At 48.3% G+C, this 20412-nt stretch overlaps 1 protein-coding gene across 1 annotated transcript in view; it reads right to left on the reverse strand.

Annotated features, from left to right (window-relative positions):
- The window catches only part of LOC138666918 (zinc finger protein 665-like), a 157597-nt gene extending 145828 nt beyond the window's left edge, over window positions 1–11769 (reverse strand). Inside the window, exons 1-5 of the mRNA XM_069755105.1 lie at window positions 11145–11769; window positions 10843–11019; window positions 10637–10760; window positions 10456–10553; window positions 10167–10257 (exon numbers count right to left, since the gene is read on the reverse strand). Coding sequence (XP_069611206.1) covers window positions 10167–10257; window positions 10456–10553; window positions 10637–10760; window positions 10843–11019; window positions 11145–11222 — 568 coding nt within the window. The 5' untranslated portion in view covers window positions 11223–11769. The remainder of the gene's footprint in view (window positions 1–10166; window positions 10258–10455; window positions 10554–10636; window positions 10761–10842; window positions 11020–11144) is intronic.
- Window positions 11770–20412: the final 8643 nt, after the last annotated feature.

A 20412-nucleotide genomic window follows, 5' to 3' on the forward strand; every position in this document is an offset into this window, starting at 1 on the left:
ATAAGTTCCTTGGGGGGTCTAGTTTCTAAAATGGGGTCACTTGTGGGGGGTTTCTACTGTTTAGGCACACCAGGGGCTCTGCAAACGCAACGTGACGCCCGCAGACCATTCCATCAAAGTCTGCATTTCAAAAGTCACTACTTCCCTTCTGAGCCCCGACGTGTGCCCAAACAGTGGTTTACCCCCACACATGGGGTATCAGCGTACTCAGGAGAAACTGGACAACAACTTTTGGGGTCCAATTTCTCCTGTAACCCTTGGGAAAATAAAAAATTCTGGGCTAAATAATTATTTTTGAGGAAAGAAAAATTATTTTTTATTTTCATGGCTCTGCGTTATAAACTTCTGTGAAGCACCTGGGGGTTTAAAGTGCTCAATATGCATCTAGATAAGTTCATTGGGGGATCTAGTTTCCAAAATGGGGTCACTTGTGGGGTAGCTCCAATGTTTAGGCACACAGGGGGCTCTCCAAACGCGACATGGTGTCCGCTAACAATTGGAGCTAATTTTCCATTCAAAAAGTCAAATGGCGCGCCTTCCCTTCCGAGCCCTGCCGTGTGCCCAAACAGTGGTTTACCCCCACATATGAGGTATCGGCGTACTCGGGAGAAATTGCCCAACAAATTTTATGATTCATTTTATCCTATTGCCCATGTGAAAATGAAAAAATTGAGGCGAAAATAATTTTTTTGTGAAAAAAAAAGTACTTTTTCATTTTTACAGATCAATGTGTGAAGCACCTGAGGGTTTACAGTGCTCAATATGCATCTAGATAAGTTCCTTGGGGGATCTAGTTTCCAAAATGGGGTCACTTGTGGGGGAGCTCCAATTTTTAGGCACACGGGGGCTCTCCAAACGTGACATGGTGTCCGCTAAAGAGTGGAGCCAATTTTTCATTCAAAAAGTCAAATGGCGCTCCTTCCCTTCCAAGCCCTGCCGTGCGCCCAAACAGTGGTTTACCCCCACATATGAGGTATCAGCGTACTCAGGACAAATTGGACAACAACTTCCGTGGTTCAGTTTCTCCTTTTACCATTGGAAAAATACAAAAATTGTTGCTAAAATATAATTTTTGTGACTAAAAAGTTAAATGTTCATTTTTTCCTTCCATGTTGCTTCTGCTGCTGTGAAGCACCTGAAGGGTTAATAAACTTCTTGAATGTGGTTTTGAGTACCTTGAGGGGTGCAGTTTTTAGAATGGTGTCACTTTTGGGTATTTTCAGCCATATAGACCCCTCAAACTGACTTCAAATGTGAGGTGGTCCCTAAAAAAAATGGTTTTGTAAATTTCGTTGTAAAAATGAGAAATCGCTGGTCAAATTTTAACCCTTATAACTTCCTAGCAAAAAAAAATTTTGTTTCCAAAATTGTGCTGATGTAAAGTATACATGTGGGAAATGTTATTTATTAACTATTTTGTGTCACATAACTCTCTGGTTTAACAGAATAAAAATTCAAAATGTGAAAATTGTGAAATTTTAAAAATTTTCGCCAAATTTCCGCTTTTATCACAAATAAACGCAGAATTTATTGACCTAAATTTACCACTAACATGAAGCCCAATATGTCACGAAAAAACAATCTCAGAACCGCTAGGATCCGTTGAAGCGTTCCTGAGTTATTACCTCATAAAGGGACACTGGTCAGAATTGCAAAAAACGGCAAGGTCTTTAAGGTCAAAATAGGCTGGGTCATGAAGGGGTTAAGAAAGGTTGATCCTGCTCCCTTCCTTCTCACATCATACCCACTGTATACAGAGATGATGCCCCTCCATTTTGAGAAACAATACAACTGGTTGCAGCCTTCAAGGCAAGTGTTCCTCTTCTACTGCCCACTGGTTGAATTAGATGTGATGATGGTTCCTAAACTCTTCTAAGAACTCCCATCTCCACTGCCAGTTGTAAGCAGCGACCTAACCCGAGATGCCAACTATCGGTACCTTGTGGCTAGTAGGCCAGATAGCATTTCTCCAGCCCTGGTCCTAGTTCGCCTTATTGTCTCTTCTGGCCACCCTAGGTCCCGCAGTCCGCTCACCACTTCCTCGATCCTGACTCTCCCGACCGCAGTCCACAAGAACCTCACCAGAACCTCACCAGTAAAGGGTGCAGCCTGGGTTAGTCCTTGGTGGTTTCAGGAAAGTATTCAGCTCCTGCCACTACTACTGTTGTGCAAGCTTTCTCTGGCTCCAACATTCCTCCGGTCACTCCCTCATGACTAATTGAATCTGGAAAAATTTTTGAATGCTTTTTTGGAGTGTTTTGGAGCAAAGTGCCCAAGAGCACAGAATTCTCCATGAATGAGTAATTGAATAAAAAAAAAAATTTTCAACACTGTTTTGGAATGTTATATAACAACAAAATGTACCACAAAACACGTAATACACTATGGATCACAATATATTGTGTCCATAGATATGCAAAAATTAAGAGACCACTGCACAGTTTTCTAAAAACCAGCATCTCTACATGTCTGACAGCCATTCCATTCCAGTGTCAGTTGAATTCCAACCAAAGTACACCTCATTCTACTTAATGTGCTTCTGTTTAGGTGATCACCTGTACCAAATCTTATTTAATGAGGTAAAGTATAAAAAAAACACTACTGTGGTCTTCACAATCCTCTTGCAATAGGACAAGTTGAACTGCAAAACAAGTGCTAGGAATGGCCTAAAGTAATTTCGTAACAGGCTCCTAAAGCCAGGCCTCAAGTCATGTTAATCTAGAAAAAAGCCTTTCATCAATGAGAAGCAAAGGAGAGCCAAGCTGAAGTTTGCCAAAGACCATAAGTATTGGACCATAGAGGACTGGAGTAAGGTAATCTTCTCTGATGAGTCTAATTTTCAGCTTTGCCCAGCACCTGGTCGTCTAATGGTTAGACGGAGAGCTGGAGAGGAGTACAAGCCACAAAGTCTTGCACCCACTGTGAAATTTGGTGGAGGATCGGTGATGATCTGGGGATGCTTCTGCAAGACTGGAATTGGGCAGGTTAATCTTTGCAGAGGACGTATGATTCAAGCCGCATACAAGGTTATCCTTGAAAAACACTTGCCTTCTTCAGCTCAGGCAATGTTTCCCAACTCTGAGGACTTTTTTTCCAGCAAAACAATGCCCCTTGCCACACAGCAAGGTCAATTAATGTGTGGATGAAGGAGCATCACATCAAGACACTGTCATGGCCAGCCCACTCTCCAGACCTGAACCCCATTGAAAACCTCTGGAATGTAATCAAGAGGAAGATGGATAGTCACAAGCCATCAACTACTTAAATTTTTGTGCCAGGAGTGGTATAAGGTCATCCAAAAGCAGTGTGAAAGACTGGTGGAAAGCATGCCAAGACTCAAGAAAGCTGTGATTAAAAATCATGGTTATTCCACCAAATAATGATTTCTGAACTCTTGCAGAGTTAAAACATGAGTATTGTTGTTTCTAAATGAATAAGAATTTGTTTTCTTTGTATCATTTGAGGCCTGAAAGCACGGTTTTTCTTTTATTATTTTGACCATTTCTCATTTGCTGCAAAAAAATACAAAATTTCTAGCTTTGAATTTCAGAGACACGTTGTCAGTTGTTTTGTAGAATAAAACAACAATGTACATTTTACGCAAAAATTTACATATAAAGAGAAAAATCAGACAAGCTGAAAATTTTGAAGTGGTCTCTTAATTTTTGCCAGAGTTGTATCTGATACAAACTTCAAAGCACAATATTAGAATGGCTGTTAGTATGATGGTTCAGCTTCAGCACCAGTATCTACACTACAGGACTCAGACGTTGTACTGCACACACAGACGCCTGGACAAGCACTCTCTCCCTCCAATAACAACTGTCACAGAGCTCTGCAATGGCGTCACTGTGCCGAAACTAACGCCGCCTACCATTTTAACAACCCCCTGATGATGTCACACAGCAAGGAATGAGAGTAATGCCACTACCAAGATGGCTACAGCATTACAGTGACCCGCAGGCAATCCCCGCATGCTTTTTGGCTGTGTAACAGGCGCCACACACGCGGGGTGGGGAATAGAGTTTGAAATCGAGCACCGGCTAATGTTTGCCGAGTAACGAGCACATCCGGGCACCCAGATAATCAAGTGATATCTGAGTATCATAGAGCACATTCGCTCATACCTAATCGGGATTCTAGGAAACCAACAGCATCGTTACCCTCCGCTTTCTCTTAGAGGACCATCATAGTATTTTTCTTCAAGTGATTTTCTAACTTGTAAGCACGTTCTATGTACAGTGTTATTTGGCTTTGTAGTTTACAGATCTGGGCAGGTAACGGTCAACGTCTCCTAATCCCAGGAACTAGGTGGATCCTCCAGGTTGTAAGTTCAAGAGGAAAGGGCTTTCACAAATTCACAAAATCATTTCAACATTTCAGACAGAGGAGAAGGTTCTACTCTAGAGGCAAAATGGTGATCACACGATCGTGATACGACCGAACTACACGACTAATTTTTGAAAATTTAAATAGGCCGCAATCCACAAGTCATGGGAGAGTCCCAATAGTTTGGGAAAAGTTGCAGGCCTGCTGAAGGGGTTAAGAGACTGTTCTGGATAAAGTGCGCTCTCCTCCGTGTTAGGAGGGGATGGAAGGATGGGATCGGGATTTGTTGGGGGTGTTTTTCTGCTGTTTGGGAGGGAGGGGTGTGGGGAATTTTTTAATAATGTACATCACCATGGTGGCTGTGGTTGTGACTTCAGCTGCAACTTGATGAAAGAATGCGGCATAAAATGTTCTGTGGAGGGAAAATGTCTGGAAGAATGAGAATTGTGAGTTGGAACGTTAGGGGTTTGGCGTCTGGAGTGAAGCGGGAAGATGTGTTTACATTTCTGAATGACGTCAGTGATCTGTCTGTAGGAGACTCACAAGGTGAAGGAGAGAACGCATTTTCTGACTAAAAGATGGGTACAGGTGGGATATCAAAAAAACAATCTGCATACTCTAGGGGGGTCAGCATCCTCATCTGTGCTGGGGTTCCTTTTGTGTATCACAAAATTATTATAGATCAGTCGGGTAGATTCATATGTTTACTTTGTAAATTGTATGGATTTCTGATGTGGCTGGTTTCAATTTATGTTCCACCACCATATTGTGGAAAGCTGATCGACAGTTCTGGGGATAATGGAGGAAACACCGGAGATACCATTTTTGATAACAGGAGACTTTAACAATATTCCAGACACTGGGATAGGGGGAGACGAGAGACGCTGAAGTCGGGTGGTAACTGTACACCATTCGGTGCCGTCTTGAGGGAGACCGCTCTTCTTTGTCAAGAATAGGTCTGGCCTTGGGCAATACACCGATGTTGGGCCTTGTTGGGGAGGTAACATATATGGCTAGAACAATATCGGATCATTCCCCCATGAGTATAGTACTTGAGGGTGTGGGAACCTTGCCTGCTAGGGGTTGCATGTGAAGGCTGAATCTGTTTTGGCTACATCTTATTGACTAGGATGGACATATAGTGGGAGACATTAAGGAATATTTTAAAATTAATACTGGGACGTTTTCGGTATTGACGGTATGGGAGGCTATGAAGGCTTATTTCAGAGGGCTCTGCATTAAAGAGATATCCCGAGTCATGGTAGAAACGGGCAGGAAGGATCAGATGATGATGAGAGTTGGAGGAGATGGAGGAGGCATTAATCAACGATCAGTCCCCAGAAGCATAGTAAAGGTTGAAGGTAGCGCAGAATAGAGTATGTCAGATGGCAATAAAAAAGTCGAAACGTAGGAGAATATTTCAAACTGCTAAATATTTTGAGGAGGGGGACAGGGCAGGTCATCTCCTTTCTAGAATAGTGGCGGCACAGAGAGACTCCACACATATAGTTGCTTTGAAGGAAGGTATGGGAAGGACCATACTGGTTGCAAAGCAATTTTGGAGATGACGATGGAGTATTACTCGGATCTTTATAAATCGCGGGTACAGCCAACAATGGAGGAGGTGGATGGTTTCTTGGCAGAGGTACAGCTCCCCAGACTCTCAGAGGTAGATCGGGGTCTTCGTGAGGAGCTTGACGCCGCACTGGCCTCTATGCCCAATGATAAAGCCCCAGGGGTGGGATCCGGGGGAGGTGTATATAAAATATAAAGAGGTATTGCTTCACGCCTTGTTGGAGGTGTATGGTGCTGGTCTGGTGGAGGGAGAGTTGCCACGGTCCATGCGTAAGGCAATAATTGTAGTGTTGCCGAAACAGGGTACGGATCCGGCTTCTTACCGCCCAATTTCGTTATTAATGACAGATATTAAAATCTTGGCCAAGATATTGGCTAATCATCTTAAAAAGGTGATAACGACACGACACTAATACACCAGGACCAATCCGGATTTATGCCCAATAGTTCTACCGCATGTAATCTTAGATGATTATTTCTTAATATGCAGGTTAAGGCGGACAATATGGGTCAGAGGGTGGCGGGGTCTTTAGATGCCGCTAAGGTATTTGATAGTGAGGAGTAGCGGTATTTGTGGGCGGTCATGAAGGCTATGGGTTTTGGCGAGACATTTATAAGATGGGTGCAATTGTTATATGCGTCTCCAAGAGCCAGGATAAGGGTAAATGGGCTCTTGTCAAGTGATTTCCATTTATATAGGGGAACCCGGCAGGGGTGCCCTTTGTCTCCTCTGCTGTTTGCAATTATTGTTACATAGTTATTAAGGTTGAAGGAAGGCTTTAAGTCCATCTAGTTCAACCCATAGCCTAACCTAACTTGCCCTAACATGTTGATCCAGAGGAAGGCAAAAAAAAAACATGTGGCAAAGAGTAAGCTCCACCTTGGGGAAAAAAATTCCTTCCCGACTCCACATACGGCAATCAGACTAGTTCCCTGGATCAACGCCCTATCAAGGAATCTAGTGTATATACCCTGTAACATTATACTTTTCCAGAAATGTATCCAGTCCCCTCTTAAATTTAAGTAATGAATCACTCATTACAACATCATACGGCAGAGAGTTCCATAGTCTCACTGCTCTTACAGTAAAGAATCCGCATCTGTTATTATGCTTAAACCTTTTTTCCTCCAAATGTAGAGGATGCCCCCTTGTCCCTGTTTCAGGTCTATGATTAAAAAGATCATCAGAAAGGTCTTTGTACTGTCCCCTCATATATTTATACATTAACATAAGATCACCCCTTAGTCTTCGTTTTTCCAAACTAAATAGCCCCAAGTGTAATAACCTATCTCGGTATTGCAGATCCCCCAGTCCTCTAATAACCTTGGTCGCTCTTCTCTGCACCCGCTCCAGTTCAGCTATGTCTTTCTTATACACCGGAGACCAGAACTGTGCACAGTATTCTAAGTGTGGTCGAACAAGTGACTTGTATAGAGGTAAAATTATGTTCTCCTCATGAGCATCTAAGTCTCTTTTAATGCATCCCATTATTTTATTTGCCTTTGTAGCAGCTGCCTGACACTGGCCACTAAATATGAGTTTGTCATCCACCCATACACCCAGGTCTTTTTCATTGACGGTTTTGCCCAGAGTTTTAGAATTAAGCACATAATTATACATCTTATTACTTCTACCCAAGTGCATGACCTTACATTTATCCCCATTAAAGCTCATTTGCCATTTATCAGCCCAAGCTTCTAGTTTACATAAATCATCCTGTAATATAAAATTGTCCTCCTCTGTATTGATTACCCTGCAGAGTTTAGTGTCATCTGCAAATATTGAAATTCTACTCTGAATGCCCCCTACAAGGTCATTAATAAATATGTTAAAAAGAGGGCCCAATACTGACCCCTGTGGTACCCCACTGCTAACCGCTACCCAGTCCGAGTGTGCTCCATTAATAACCACCCTTTGTTTCCTATCCCTGAGCCAGCTCTCAACCCACTTACACATATTTTCCCTTATCCCCATTATTCTCATTTTATGTATCAACCTTTTGTGTGGCACCGTATCAAAAGCTTTTGAAAAGTCCATATACACTACATCTACTGGGTTCCTTTGGTCCAGTCCGGAACTTACCTCTTCAAAGAAACTGATTAAATTAGTCTGACATGAACGGTCCCTAGTAAACCCGTGCTGATACTGGGTCATGAGGTTATTCCTCTTCAGATACTCCAGTATATCATTCCTTAGAATGCCCTCCAGGATTTTTCCCACATTAGAGGTTAAGCTTACTGGCCTATAGTTTCCGAGTTCAGTTTTTGTTGAGCCCTTGGTGGCGGTGATACGGAGGGATAGGGACATAAAGGGATTTCGATAGAGGAACTATGAAGAAAAGATTGCCCTGTATATGGACGACGTGTTACTGTTCTTGGAAGATGAGCAGGAGTCTCTGGGTGCCGTTATGAATAGCATTACTAAATTTGGGTCTCTTTCCGGTCTATTAACTGAGATAAGTCTGTGTTGTTGCCCATGGACGCTGCAGCTCCTCTGACACTAGACCCTGGGGTTCCCTTGAGGGTGGTACAGGACTTAAAATACCTGGGCATCGTGGTTTCGGACAAAATAGAGGACTATGTGTGGCTCAACCTGACTCCTTTGCTTGGGAAGTTTTAGCAGAAGATTGGGGCCTGGAAGAAGCTATTTCTGTCGGTTGAAGGAAGAGTAAATCGGATCAAAATGATACTTATGCCTCAGCTCCTCTACATATTGCATAATGCTCCAGTGTGGCTGCCTCAGAGTAAATTTTATAGGATCAATACTCTATTTAGGGACTTAATTTGGAAGGGTGGACGGGCGCGCATCATAATGGAACATCTGCGAAGGATGAGGGTGGTCTGGCGGTCCCCAATCCATGGATTTACTATATAGCCTCTCAATGCCAACATATGGTCGGTTGGGGAGAACTGGAACAGAGCTCTTCAGAGGGACAATCATTGAACACGCGGTGGGGAAGGCCTATTTTTAGCCAGTCTGGAAGCGGGCAGATTCCGAATTAAGATAAAAAAATTCCCAACAATAGTTATGATGGGGAAAGTCTGGCAGAAAGTTAAGCAACGGAGGGGAGTAATGGAATCTACGAGATATGCGCCAATTTGGTTTGATCCTAGGCTGGCAGAGCTCATGAGATTGCGGGGGTTCAGTGGAGGGGCATTGGCATTTGGTTCGTGTCTCAGTTGCTTGATGGAGTTGTTATTAAAACATTCGAGACACTTAGGACTAAGTAACTCAGAAGTCGTTCTTTCAGTATCTGCAGGTGAGACAAGCCCTAAATTGTCAAAACAAGGGGTTGCGCGTGATCATGCAGTCCGATAGCTTGTTGAATCTTATTGGGCCTCGGAGGAGTACGAGGGGGTTTATTACTTTAATGTACAGGGGTTTGATGGATACCTTTTTATTAAAGCACCCGTTAAGGATAAAGGAAAAATGGGTGGTGGACGTGGGCTCCTTGTCGGAGTCCCAGTGGGAGTCCATACTACAGTACATCCCCAGGGTTTCCCTGAGTGAGGCTAAGAGGGTGTCGCAGTTATACCTGGTGTACAGGACCCCGGTATGGATGAGGAAGGCAGGACTGAGAGGTGACTCAAAATGCCCAAGGTGCAGTGAGGAAACTGCCGATCTGCTACATATGATGTGGTCGTGTTCTCGCCTCCAACCCTTTTGGGTGAAGGTGCTTAATTTGATCCAGGAGGTGACAGGGGTAGATGTGGTGCGTAACCCGCTGACTTGCCTTCTGGGCTCTATGGATGACGTTGCTACGGATGAATGTGGAAGGTTGATTATTGCAAGATTGTTGTTTGCTGCAGGGAAGCTTATTTCGTTGGATAAAACCACCAGGTAAAAAGGAATTTATTAACAAAATAAATTTTATTGTCCTTATGGAAAAGAATATCTACATCAAGAGAGGTCAGAATACAAAATGTGAAAATGTGTGGGGCGGATGGATGGATTACCCAGGCGTGTTGTGTGCTGAGTTATTGCAGAGTAGAATGGGGTCGTTTAGTTGCTTCTGGAGGGACTTCTACATGTATAGGTGGGCTTTTGTAAAGCTTAGTCTCACTTTTCATGAGGTGATGTCAGACGGTTTTATTGGATAACGGGCAAGTGATTGGGGGAGGGGGGGGCTGGCTATGGGGTAAGGGTCCCGTTTTTATAAAATGAAAATGTGATTTAAAAGAACTACACGACTGATGAAGTAGCCACAGCCGGTGACTGAGAGGAATCTGTGACTTCTCTGCATTTGGTGGTCACTACTCACCTGGGTAGTCATATGTAGGAATCTCCTCTTTACACCGCTCATCACCCCTCACATATGTCTCTGTAGTATTAATATGGGTCAGATCTTCACCCTGAAACAAATATTGTAAAAGTCACAAACAGATGGAGAAGTCACATCTATGATCAGCTCTAATCCTGCCATCTCCACCGTTCTCATTGCACAAATATAAAACATATAATACTGGTGGATAAAACAACACTGAGCACAAGACCTTCACAGCCGTCTACACATCATAGGGGAGATCTCATGACACCTTCTCTCCATCTACCTGATGATCCTGAGGAACATTGGGATCTTCCTGTTTACAGTCCTCTGGAAGAAGAGGACGGGGACATCTCTCTGGTGTTGTCCTCTTACTGGATAGATCTGGAGGAAACACATACAGGGAGTGAATTCATTCTTTACATACAGATAATTATAGGCCGTGTGTATTTAGTCCTGTCTATTACCTGGTGATGTGAGGGGCTGGGGAACCTCCATCATGACGTCCTTGTACAGATCTTTGTGTCCTTCTAAATACTCCCACTCCTCCATGGAGAAATAGATGGAGACATCCTGACACCTTATAGGAACCTGACACATACAATGATATCGTCATCCCCCGATCCCTTCATAGCATTACTGTATAATGTCCCAGCATTCCCAGCAGTGTCACCTCTCCAGTCAGAAGCTCAATCATCTTGTAGGTGAGTTCTAGGATCTTCTGGTCATTGATGTCCTCATGTATCAGGTGAGGTGGAGGCCCTGTGATTGGGCTCAGGGGTCTTCCCCATCCCTCAGACACAGTGTCCTGACAACGCTCACTAGAGGTCTTCTTCACTACTGTGTAATCCTGGTTATGGAGAGACACATGAATAAATCTCACTACAGACATTTCCAGAGTCCTCACCTCTCCAGTTCTGTCCGTTATTCCCATAGATAAGAATGATGTAATGTGAGGTCATCAGAATCTCTCACCTCTCCAGTAAGCCGGAAGAGGATCTCTAGGGTGAGGTGTAATATTCTCTCCGCCATCTGGTCCCTGTCCATATCCATCCTTGATGATTATTTCAGAAAAATTCTCCTAATATACAAGATGTCCACTGAGAGGATCTGATATTGCAGGGAAATGAATAAGAAGAAAGTGAGCCAATGTAACATAATAAAGGATGACAACAATGTGAAACATATCAGGAGATAGAACGTGTAGATGTTGTATTCTCTAGTCTTATACGGACTGGAACACAAGTTGAATTGCTGACTAAGACATCTCCTCCATGCTCCCAATCATTGGGTAAGTTGGCCATTGCATCAGCAACTTATTGGCTGTAGGAATCATAAGTTTGTTGGGACTGACCAGGATGTGCTGCAAAAGAGCGGAGAAGATGGAGGTCTGCTGAGACCAGCTGTGGCTGTGAAAAGTCATCATGTCATCTAGACAAGATGGAGATCGAAAGAAAGACGACCAGAGAAGATGTAATCCATAAGATACCTGTAAATGATCATTGTATGGTCCACAGTGTGATGATGGCTGTTAATAACTCCATGTATCTTCTTACCATTTTTAAGGACATACTGGGAGTTTCAGGGCTGTAAATTCATGCGATACAATGGTTTATGGGGCTGAATTGATATTACAATTATTGTACTAAGCTTGGTTCTTGTATTCAAGTACTCTTGGTTCTGGTCATGTATTCATAAACCTGTGGTGGTTCTGGTGACGTAGTCAAGTACTGATTCAGGTTCTGGTGATGTATCAATTTAATGATGATGGTTCTAGTGGTGTAGTCAAGTACTGATGGTGGGTCCGTTCATGTATTCATGTACTGATGGTGGCTCAGATAATTACCCCAATATTTAGCCAGCTCCCTGCCTCAGACTAGTGCAAATTGTAGCTTCTTGCTCACAGGTGTATGTTTGCCTTGTTTCACTGTGCTCTATTCTATCTATGGAACTCTCTGCCGTATGATGATGTAATGAGTGATTCGTTACTTAAATTTAAGAGGGGACTGGATACCTTTCTAGAAAAGTATATTGTTACAGGCTATATACACTAGATTCCTTGATAGGGCGTTAATCCAGGGAACTAGTCTGATTGCTGTATGTGGAGTCGGGAAGGAATTTTTTTCCCCAATGTGGAGCTTACTCTTTGCCACATGGGTTTTTTTTGCCTTCCTCTGGATCAACATGTTAGGGCATGTTAGGTTAGGCTATGGGTTGAACTAGTTGGACTTAAAGTCTTCCTTCAACCTTAATAACTATGTAACTATTCTACTGCTGCCTGACCTATGACCGTGCCCTGAATCTGTGCGTTTTCACCCTTTGCTTCATCCGCTATCTTACTGGTATTTTGACCACTGGACACTGAACTGACGATTTTTTTTAATCATCTGTCTATGACGTACTCTCCTGACCTTGGACCTTTTGATCACCCAGCCTTGGAGGTTGTCCATGAGGAGTGACTAGCGTCACACATATACAGTGTATGGGGGGGGGATGGCGGTATTGTTGGAACATTATAGTGTGTGGGGGAATGGCTGTACTGTGAGAACCATTGTGACCCATGATGCTTTGATCTCAGAACAAGGCTCCATAGGTTGTACTATGATGGTGAACGAAAGATTGTCTCCTGTCTATATTCATTTAATTCTCTCTTTACAGGTTTTTCAGCTTGCCATTTTTAGACTATGTTGGATTTCGTGGACTCCTGAAAACCAGCATGGATTTTTAAAAAAATTTTTTCAATAATTTGGTGAACTAAGGGGCAGGGGGAGTTGTTTTTTAAAAAAGGAAATATTTTTCTGAGTGTTTTTGTCTTTCAGCTTACTGGATTAGTAATGGGGTGTCTGACAGATGTCTCTCCAACACTAACCCCTAGGATTGATGCCAGCTGACCTAAATTCCCCAAAATATTACCCCGATTGCCAACGCACCAATGCAACCGAGAAGAGCCAGGCAAAGTGGCAGAATTGGCACATCTAATGTAATGCACCACTTCTAGGGGGGATGAAAGCTGATATTTGTAGGATGGGAAGGGGCCAATATCCAGGGAACTTGCCAGCCTGATATCAGCCCCCAGCTGTCGGATTTAACTTGGCAGGTTAATAAACAAGGAGAAAAATAATGGCATTCTGTGAGAACTTGTTTGGGCTTCTGTCCTCTCATCCTGCAGTTGTCTGAGTGGATCTAATGTAAACTTGGGAACCAGCGAAGCCGCATTCTGTCCACAGCTGTTATATCACTGTTCACATCACAGAGACCCCAAAAGAGTCTAAGTATTGAAGGGGTTAATGCCCCCCACACCTAGTAATGGAGAATTACCACATATTTCCACCCACAGAGCCGCACTCCACATAGAGAATAATGGAGCCTCCAGCACCGACCTCCACCTGCAGAGCCACACTCCTCATAGAGAATAATGGAGCCTCCAGCACCGCCCTCCACCCGCAGAGCCACACTCCACATAGAGAATAATGGAGCCTCCAGCACCGACCTCCACCCGCAGAGCCGCACTCCACATAGAGAATAATGGGGCCTCCAGCACCGACCTCCACCCACAGAGCCGCACTCCACATAGAGAATAATGGAGCCTCGAGCACCGACCACCACCCGCAGAGCCGCCCTCCACATAGAGAATAATGGAGCATCCAGCACCGACCTCCACCCGCAGAGCCGCACTCCACATAGAGAATAATGGAGCCTCCAGCACCGACCTCCACCCGCAGAGCCGCACTCCACATAGAGAATAATGGAGCCTCCAGCACCGACCTCCACCCGCAGAGCCGCACTCCACATAGAGAATAATGGAGCCTCCATCACAGACCTCCACCCGCAGAGCCGCACTCCACATAGAGAATAATGGAGCCTCCAGCACCGACCTCCACCCGCAGAGCCGCACTCCACATAGAGAATAATGGAGCCTCCATCACCGAACTCCACCCGCAGAGCCGCACTCCACATAGAGAATAATGGAGCCTCCAGCACCGACCTCCACCCACAGAGCCGCACTCCACATAGAGAATAATGGAGCCTCCAGCACCGACCTCCACCCACAGAGCCACACTCCACATAGAGAATAATGGAGCCTCCAGCACCGACCTCCACCCACAGAGCCGCACTCCACATAGAGAATAATGGAGCCTCCAGCACCGACCTCCACCCACAGAGCCGCACTCCACATAGAGAATAATGGAGCCTCCAGCACCGACCTCCACCCACAGAGCCGCACTTCACATAGAGAATAATGGAGCCTACAGCACCGACCTCCACCCGCAGAGCAATACTCCACATAGAGAATAATGGAGCCTCCAGCACCGACCTCCACCCGCAGAGCCGCACTCCACATAGAGAATAATGGAGCCTCCAGCACCGACCTCCACCCGCAGAGCCGCACTCCACATAGAGAATAATGGAGCCTCCAGCACCAACCTCCACCCACAGAGCCGCACTCCACATAGAGAATAATGGAGCCTCCAGCACCAACCTCCACCCACAGAGCCACACTCCACATAGAGAATAATGGAGCCTCCAGCACCGACCTCCACCCACAGAGCCGCACTCCACATAGAGAATAATGGAGCCTCCAGCACCGACCTCCACCCGCAGAGCCGCCCTCCACATAGAGAATAATGGAGCATCCAGCACCGACCTCCACCCGCAGAGCCGCACTCCACATAGAGAATAATGGAGCCTCCAGCACCGACCTCCACCCGCAGAGTCACACTCCACATAGAGAATAATGGAGCCTCCAGCACCGACCTCCACCCGCAGAGCCGCACTCCACATAGAGAATAATGGGGCCTCCAGCACCGACCTCCACCCACAGAGCCGCACTCCACATAGAGAATAATGGAGCCTCGAGCACCGACCACCACCCGCAGAGCCGCCCTCCACATAGAGAATAATGGAGCATCCAGCACCGACCTCCACCCGCAGAGCCGCACTCCACATAGAGAATAATGGAGCCTCCAGCACCGACCTCCACCCGCAGAGCCGCACTCCACATAGAGAATAATGGAGCCTCCAGCACCGACCTCCACCCGCAGAGCCACACTCCACATAGAGAATAATGGAGCCTCCAGCACCGACCTCCACCCGCAGAGCCGCACTCCACATAGAGAATAATGGAGCCTCCAGCACCGACCTCCACCCGCAGAGCCGCACTCCACATAGAGAATAATGGAGCCTCCATCACCGACCTCCACCCGCAGAGCCGCACTCCACATAGAGAATAATGGAGCCTCCAGCACCGACCTCCACCCGCAGAGCCGCACTCCACATAGAGAATAATGGAGCCTCCAGCACCGACCTCCACCCGCAGAGCCGCACTCCACATAGAGAATAATGGAGCCTCCATCACCGACCTCCACCCGCAGAGCCGCACTCCACATAGAGAATAATGGAGCCTCCAGCACCGACCTCCACCCACAGAGCCGCACTCCACATAGAGAATAATGGAGCCTCCAGCACCGACCTCCACCCGCAGAGCCGCCCTCCACATAGAGAATAATGGAGCATCCAGCACCGACCTCCACCCGCAGAGCCGCACTCCACATAGAGAATAATGGAGCCTCCAGCACCGACCTCCACCCGCAGAGCCGCACTCCACATAGAGAATAATGGGGCCTCCAGCACCGACCTCCACCCGCAGAGCCGCCCTCCACATAGAGAATAATGGAGCATCCAGCACCGACCTCCACCCGCAGAGCCGCACTCCACATAGAGAATAATGGAGCCTCCAGCACCGACCTCCACCCGCAGAGCCGCACTCAACATAGAGAATAATGGAGCCTCCAGCACCGACCTCCACCCGCAGAGCCGCCCTCCACATAGAGAATAATGGAGCATCCAGCACCGACCTCCACCCGCAGAGCCGCCCTCCACATAGAGAATAATGGAGCCTCCAGCACCGACCTCCACCCGCAGAGCCGCACTCCACATAGAGAATAATGGAGCCTCCAGCACCGACCTCCACCCGCAGAGTCACACTCCACATAGAGAATAATGGAGCCTCCAGCACCGACCTCCACCCGCAGAGCCGCACTCCACATAGAGAATAATGGGGCCTCCAGCACCGAGCTCCACCCACAGAGCCGCACTCCACATAGAGAATAATGGAGCCTCGAGCACCGACCACCACCCGCAGAGCCGCCCTCCACATAGAGAATAATGGAGCATCCAGCACCGACCTCCACCCGCAGAGCCGCACTCCACATAGAGAATAATGGAGCCTCCAGCACCGACCTCCACCCGCAGAGCCGCACTCCACATAGAGAATAATGGAGCCTCCAGCACCGACCTCCACCCGCAGAGCCGCACTCCACATAGAGAATAATGGAGCCTCCAGCACCGACCTCCACCCGCAGAGCCGCACTCCACATAGAGAATAATGGAGCCTCCAGCACCGACCTCCACCCGCAGAGTCGCACTCCACATAGAGAATAATGGAGCCTCCAACACCGACCTCCACCCGCAGAGCCGCACTCCACATAGAGAATAATGGAGCCTCCAGCACTGACCTCCACCCGCAGAGCCACACTCCACATAGAGAATAATGGAGCCTCCAGCACCTACCTCCACCCGCAGAGCGCACTCCACATAGAGAATAATGGAGCCTCCAGCACCGACCTCCACCCGCAGAGCCGCACTCCACATAGAGAATAATGGAGCCTCCAGCACCGACCTCCACCCGCAGAGCCGCACTCCACATAGAGAATAATGGAGCTTCCAGCACCGACCTCCACCCGCAGAGTCGCACTCCACATAGAGAATAATGGAGCCTCCAGCACCGACCTCCACCCACAAAGCCGCACTCCACATAGAGAATAATGGAGCCTCCAGCACCGACCTCCACCCGCACTCCACATAGAGAATAATGGAGCCTCCAGCACCGACCTCCACCCGCAGAGTCGCACTCCACATAGAGAATAATGGAGCCTCCAGCACCGACCTCCACCCACAAAGCCGCACTCCACATAGAGAATAATGGAGCCTCCAGCACCGACCTCCACCCGCAGAGCCGCACTCCACATAGAGAATAATGGAGCCTCCAGCACCGACCTCCACCCACAGAGCCGCACTCCACATAGAGAATAATGGAGCCTCGAGCACCGACCACCACCCGCAGAGCCGCCCTCCACATAGAGAATAATGGAGCATCCAGCACCGACCTCCACCCGCAGAGCCGCACTCCACATAGAGAATAATGGAGCCTCCAGCACCGACCTCCACCCACAGAGCCGCACTCCACATAGAGAATAATGGAGCCTCCAGCACCGACCTCCACCCGCAGAGCCGCACTCCACATAGAGAATAATGGAGCCTCCAGCACCGACCTCCACCCGCAGAGCCGCACTCCACATAGAGAATAATGGAGCCTCCAGCACCGACCTCCACCCGCAGAGCCGCACTCCACATAGAGAATAATGGAGCCTCCAGCACCGACCTCCACCCGCAGAGCCGCACTCCACATAGAGAATAATGGAGCCTCCAGCACCGACCTCCACCCGCAGAGCCGCACTCCACATAGAGAATAATGGAGCCTCCAGCACCGACCTCCACCCGCAGAGCCGCACTCCACATAGAGAATAATGGAGCCTCCAGCACCGACCTCCACCCGCAGAGCCGCACTCCACATAGAGAATAATGGAACCTCCAGCACCGACCTCCACCCACAGAGCCGCACTCCACATAGAGAATAATGGAGCCTCCAGCACCGACCTCCACCCGCAGAGCCGCACTCCACATAGAGAATAATGGAACCTCCAGCACCGACCTCCACCCACAGAGCCGCACTCCACATAGAGAATAATGGAGCCTCCAGCACCGACCTCCACCCGCAGAGCCACACTCCACATAGAGAATAATGGAGCATCCAGCACCGACCTCCACCCGCAGAGCCGCACTCCACATAGAGAATAATGGAGCCTCCAGCACCGACCTCCACCCGCAGAGCCGCACTCCACATAGAGAATAATGGAACCTCCAGCACCGACCACCTGCAGAGCCGCACTCCACATAGAGAATAATAGAGCCTCCAGCACCGACCTCCACCAGCAGAGCCGCACTCCACATAGAGAATAATGGAACCTCCAGCACCGACCTCCACCTGCAGAGCCGCACTCCACATAGAGAATAATAGAGCCTCCAGCACCGACCTCCACCCGCAGAGCCGCACTCCACATAGAGAATAATGGAGCCTCCAGCACCGACCTCCACCTGCAGAGCCGCACTCCACATAGAGAATAATAGAGCCTCCAGCACCGACCTCCACCCACAGAGCCGCACTCCACATAGAGAATAATGGAGCCTCCAGCACCGACCTCCACCCACAGAGCCGCACTCCACATAGAGAATAATGGAGCCTCCAGCACCGACCTCCACCCACAGAGCCACACTCCACATAGAGAATAATGGAGCCTCCAGCACCGACCTCCACCCACAGAGCCGCACTCCACATAGAGAATAATGGAGCCTCCAGCACCGACCTCCACCCACAGAGCCGCACTCCACATAGAGAATAATGGAGCCTCCAGCACCGACCTCCACCCACAGAGCCGCACTTCACATAGAGAATAATGGAGCCTACAGCACCGACCTCCACCCGCAGAGCAATACTCCACATAGAGAATAATGGAGCCTCCAGCACCGACCTCCACCCGCAGAGCCGCACTCCACATAGAGAATAATGGAGCCTCCAGCACCGACCTCCACCCGCAGAGCCGCACTCCACATAGAGAATAATGGAGCCTCCAGCACCGACCTCCACCCGCAGAGCCGCACTCCACATAGAGATTAATGGAGCCTCCAGCACCGACCTCCACCCGCAGAGCCGCACTCCACATAGAGAATAATGGAGCCTCCAGCACCAACCTCCACCCGCAGAGCCGCACTCCACATAGAGAATAATGGAGCCTCCAGCACCAACCTCCACCCACAGAGCCACACTCCACATAGAGAATAATGGAGCCTCCAGCACCGACCTCCACCCGCAGAGCCACACTCCACATAGAGAATAATGGAGCCACCAGCACAGACCTCCACCCGCAGAGCCGCCCTCCACAGAGAATAATGGAGCCTTCAGCACCGACCTCCATCCGCAGAGCCGCACTCCACATAGAGAATAATGGGGCCTCCAGCACCGACTTCCACCCGCACTCTACATAGAGAATAATGGAGCCTCCAGCACCAATCTCCACCCGCAGAGCCACACTCCACATAGAGAATAATGGAGCCTCCAGCACCGACCTCCACCCGCAGAGCCACACTCCACATAGAGAATAATGGAGCCTCCAGCACCGACCTCCACCCGCACTCCACATAGAGAATAACGGAGACTCCAGCACCGACCTCCACCTGCAGAGTCGCACTCCACATAGAGAATAATGGAGCCTCCAGCACTGACCTCCACCCGCACTCCACATAGAGAATAACGGAGACTCCAGCACCGACCTCCACCTGCAGAGTCGCACTCCACATAGAGAATAATGGAGCCTCCAACACCGACCTCCACCCACAGAGCCGCACTCCACATAGAGAATAATGGAGCCTCCAGCACTGACCTCCACCCGCAGAGCCACACTCCACATAGAGAATAATGGAGCCTCCAGCACCGACCTCCACCCGCAGAGCCACACTCCACATAGAGAATAATGGAGCCTCCAGCACAGACCTCCACCCGCACTCCACATAGAGAATAACGGAGACTCCAGCACCGACCTCCACCTGCAGAGCCGCACTCCACATAGAGAATAATAGAGCCTCCAGCACCGACCTCCACCCGCAGAGCCGCACTCCACATAGAGAATAATGGAACCTCCAGCACCGACCTCCACCTGCAGAGCCGCACTCCACATAGAGAATAATAGAGCCTCCAGCACCGACCTCCACCCGCAGAGCCGCACTTCACATAGAGAATAATGGAGCCTCCAGCACCTACCTCCACCCGCAGAGTCGCACTCCACATAGAAAATAATGGAGCCTCCAGCACCTACCTCCACCCGCAGAGTCGCACTCCACATAGAAAATAATGGAGCCTCCAGCACCGACCTCCACCCGCAGAGTCGCACTCCACATAGAGAATAATGGAGCCTCCAGCACCGACCTCCACCCACAGAGCCGCACTCCACATAGAGAAAAATGGAGCCTCCAGCACCGACCTCCACCCGCAGAGCCGCCCTCCACATAGAGAATAATGGAGCATCCAGCACCGACCTCCACCCGCAGAGCCGCACTCCACATAGAGAAT

Source organism: Ranitomeya imitator, chromosome 2 (assembly GCF_032444005.1).
Source record: "Ranitomeya imitator isolate aRanImi1 chromosome 2, aRanImi1.pri, whole genome shotgun sequence".
Lineage (NCBI taxonomy): Eukaryota > Metazoa > Chordata > Amphibia > Anura > Dendrobatidae > Ranitomeya > Ranitomeya imitator.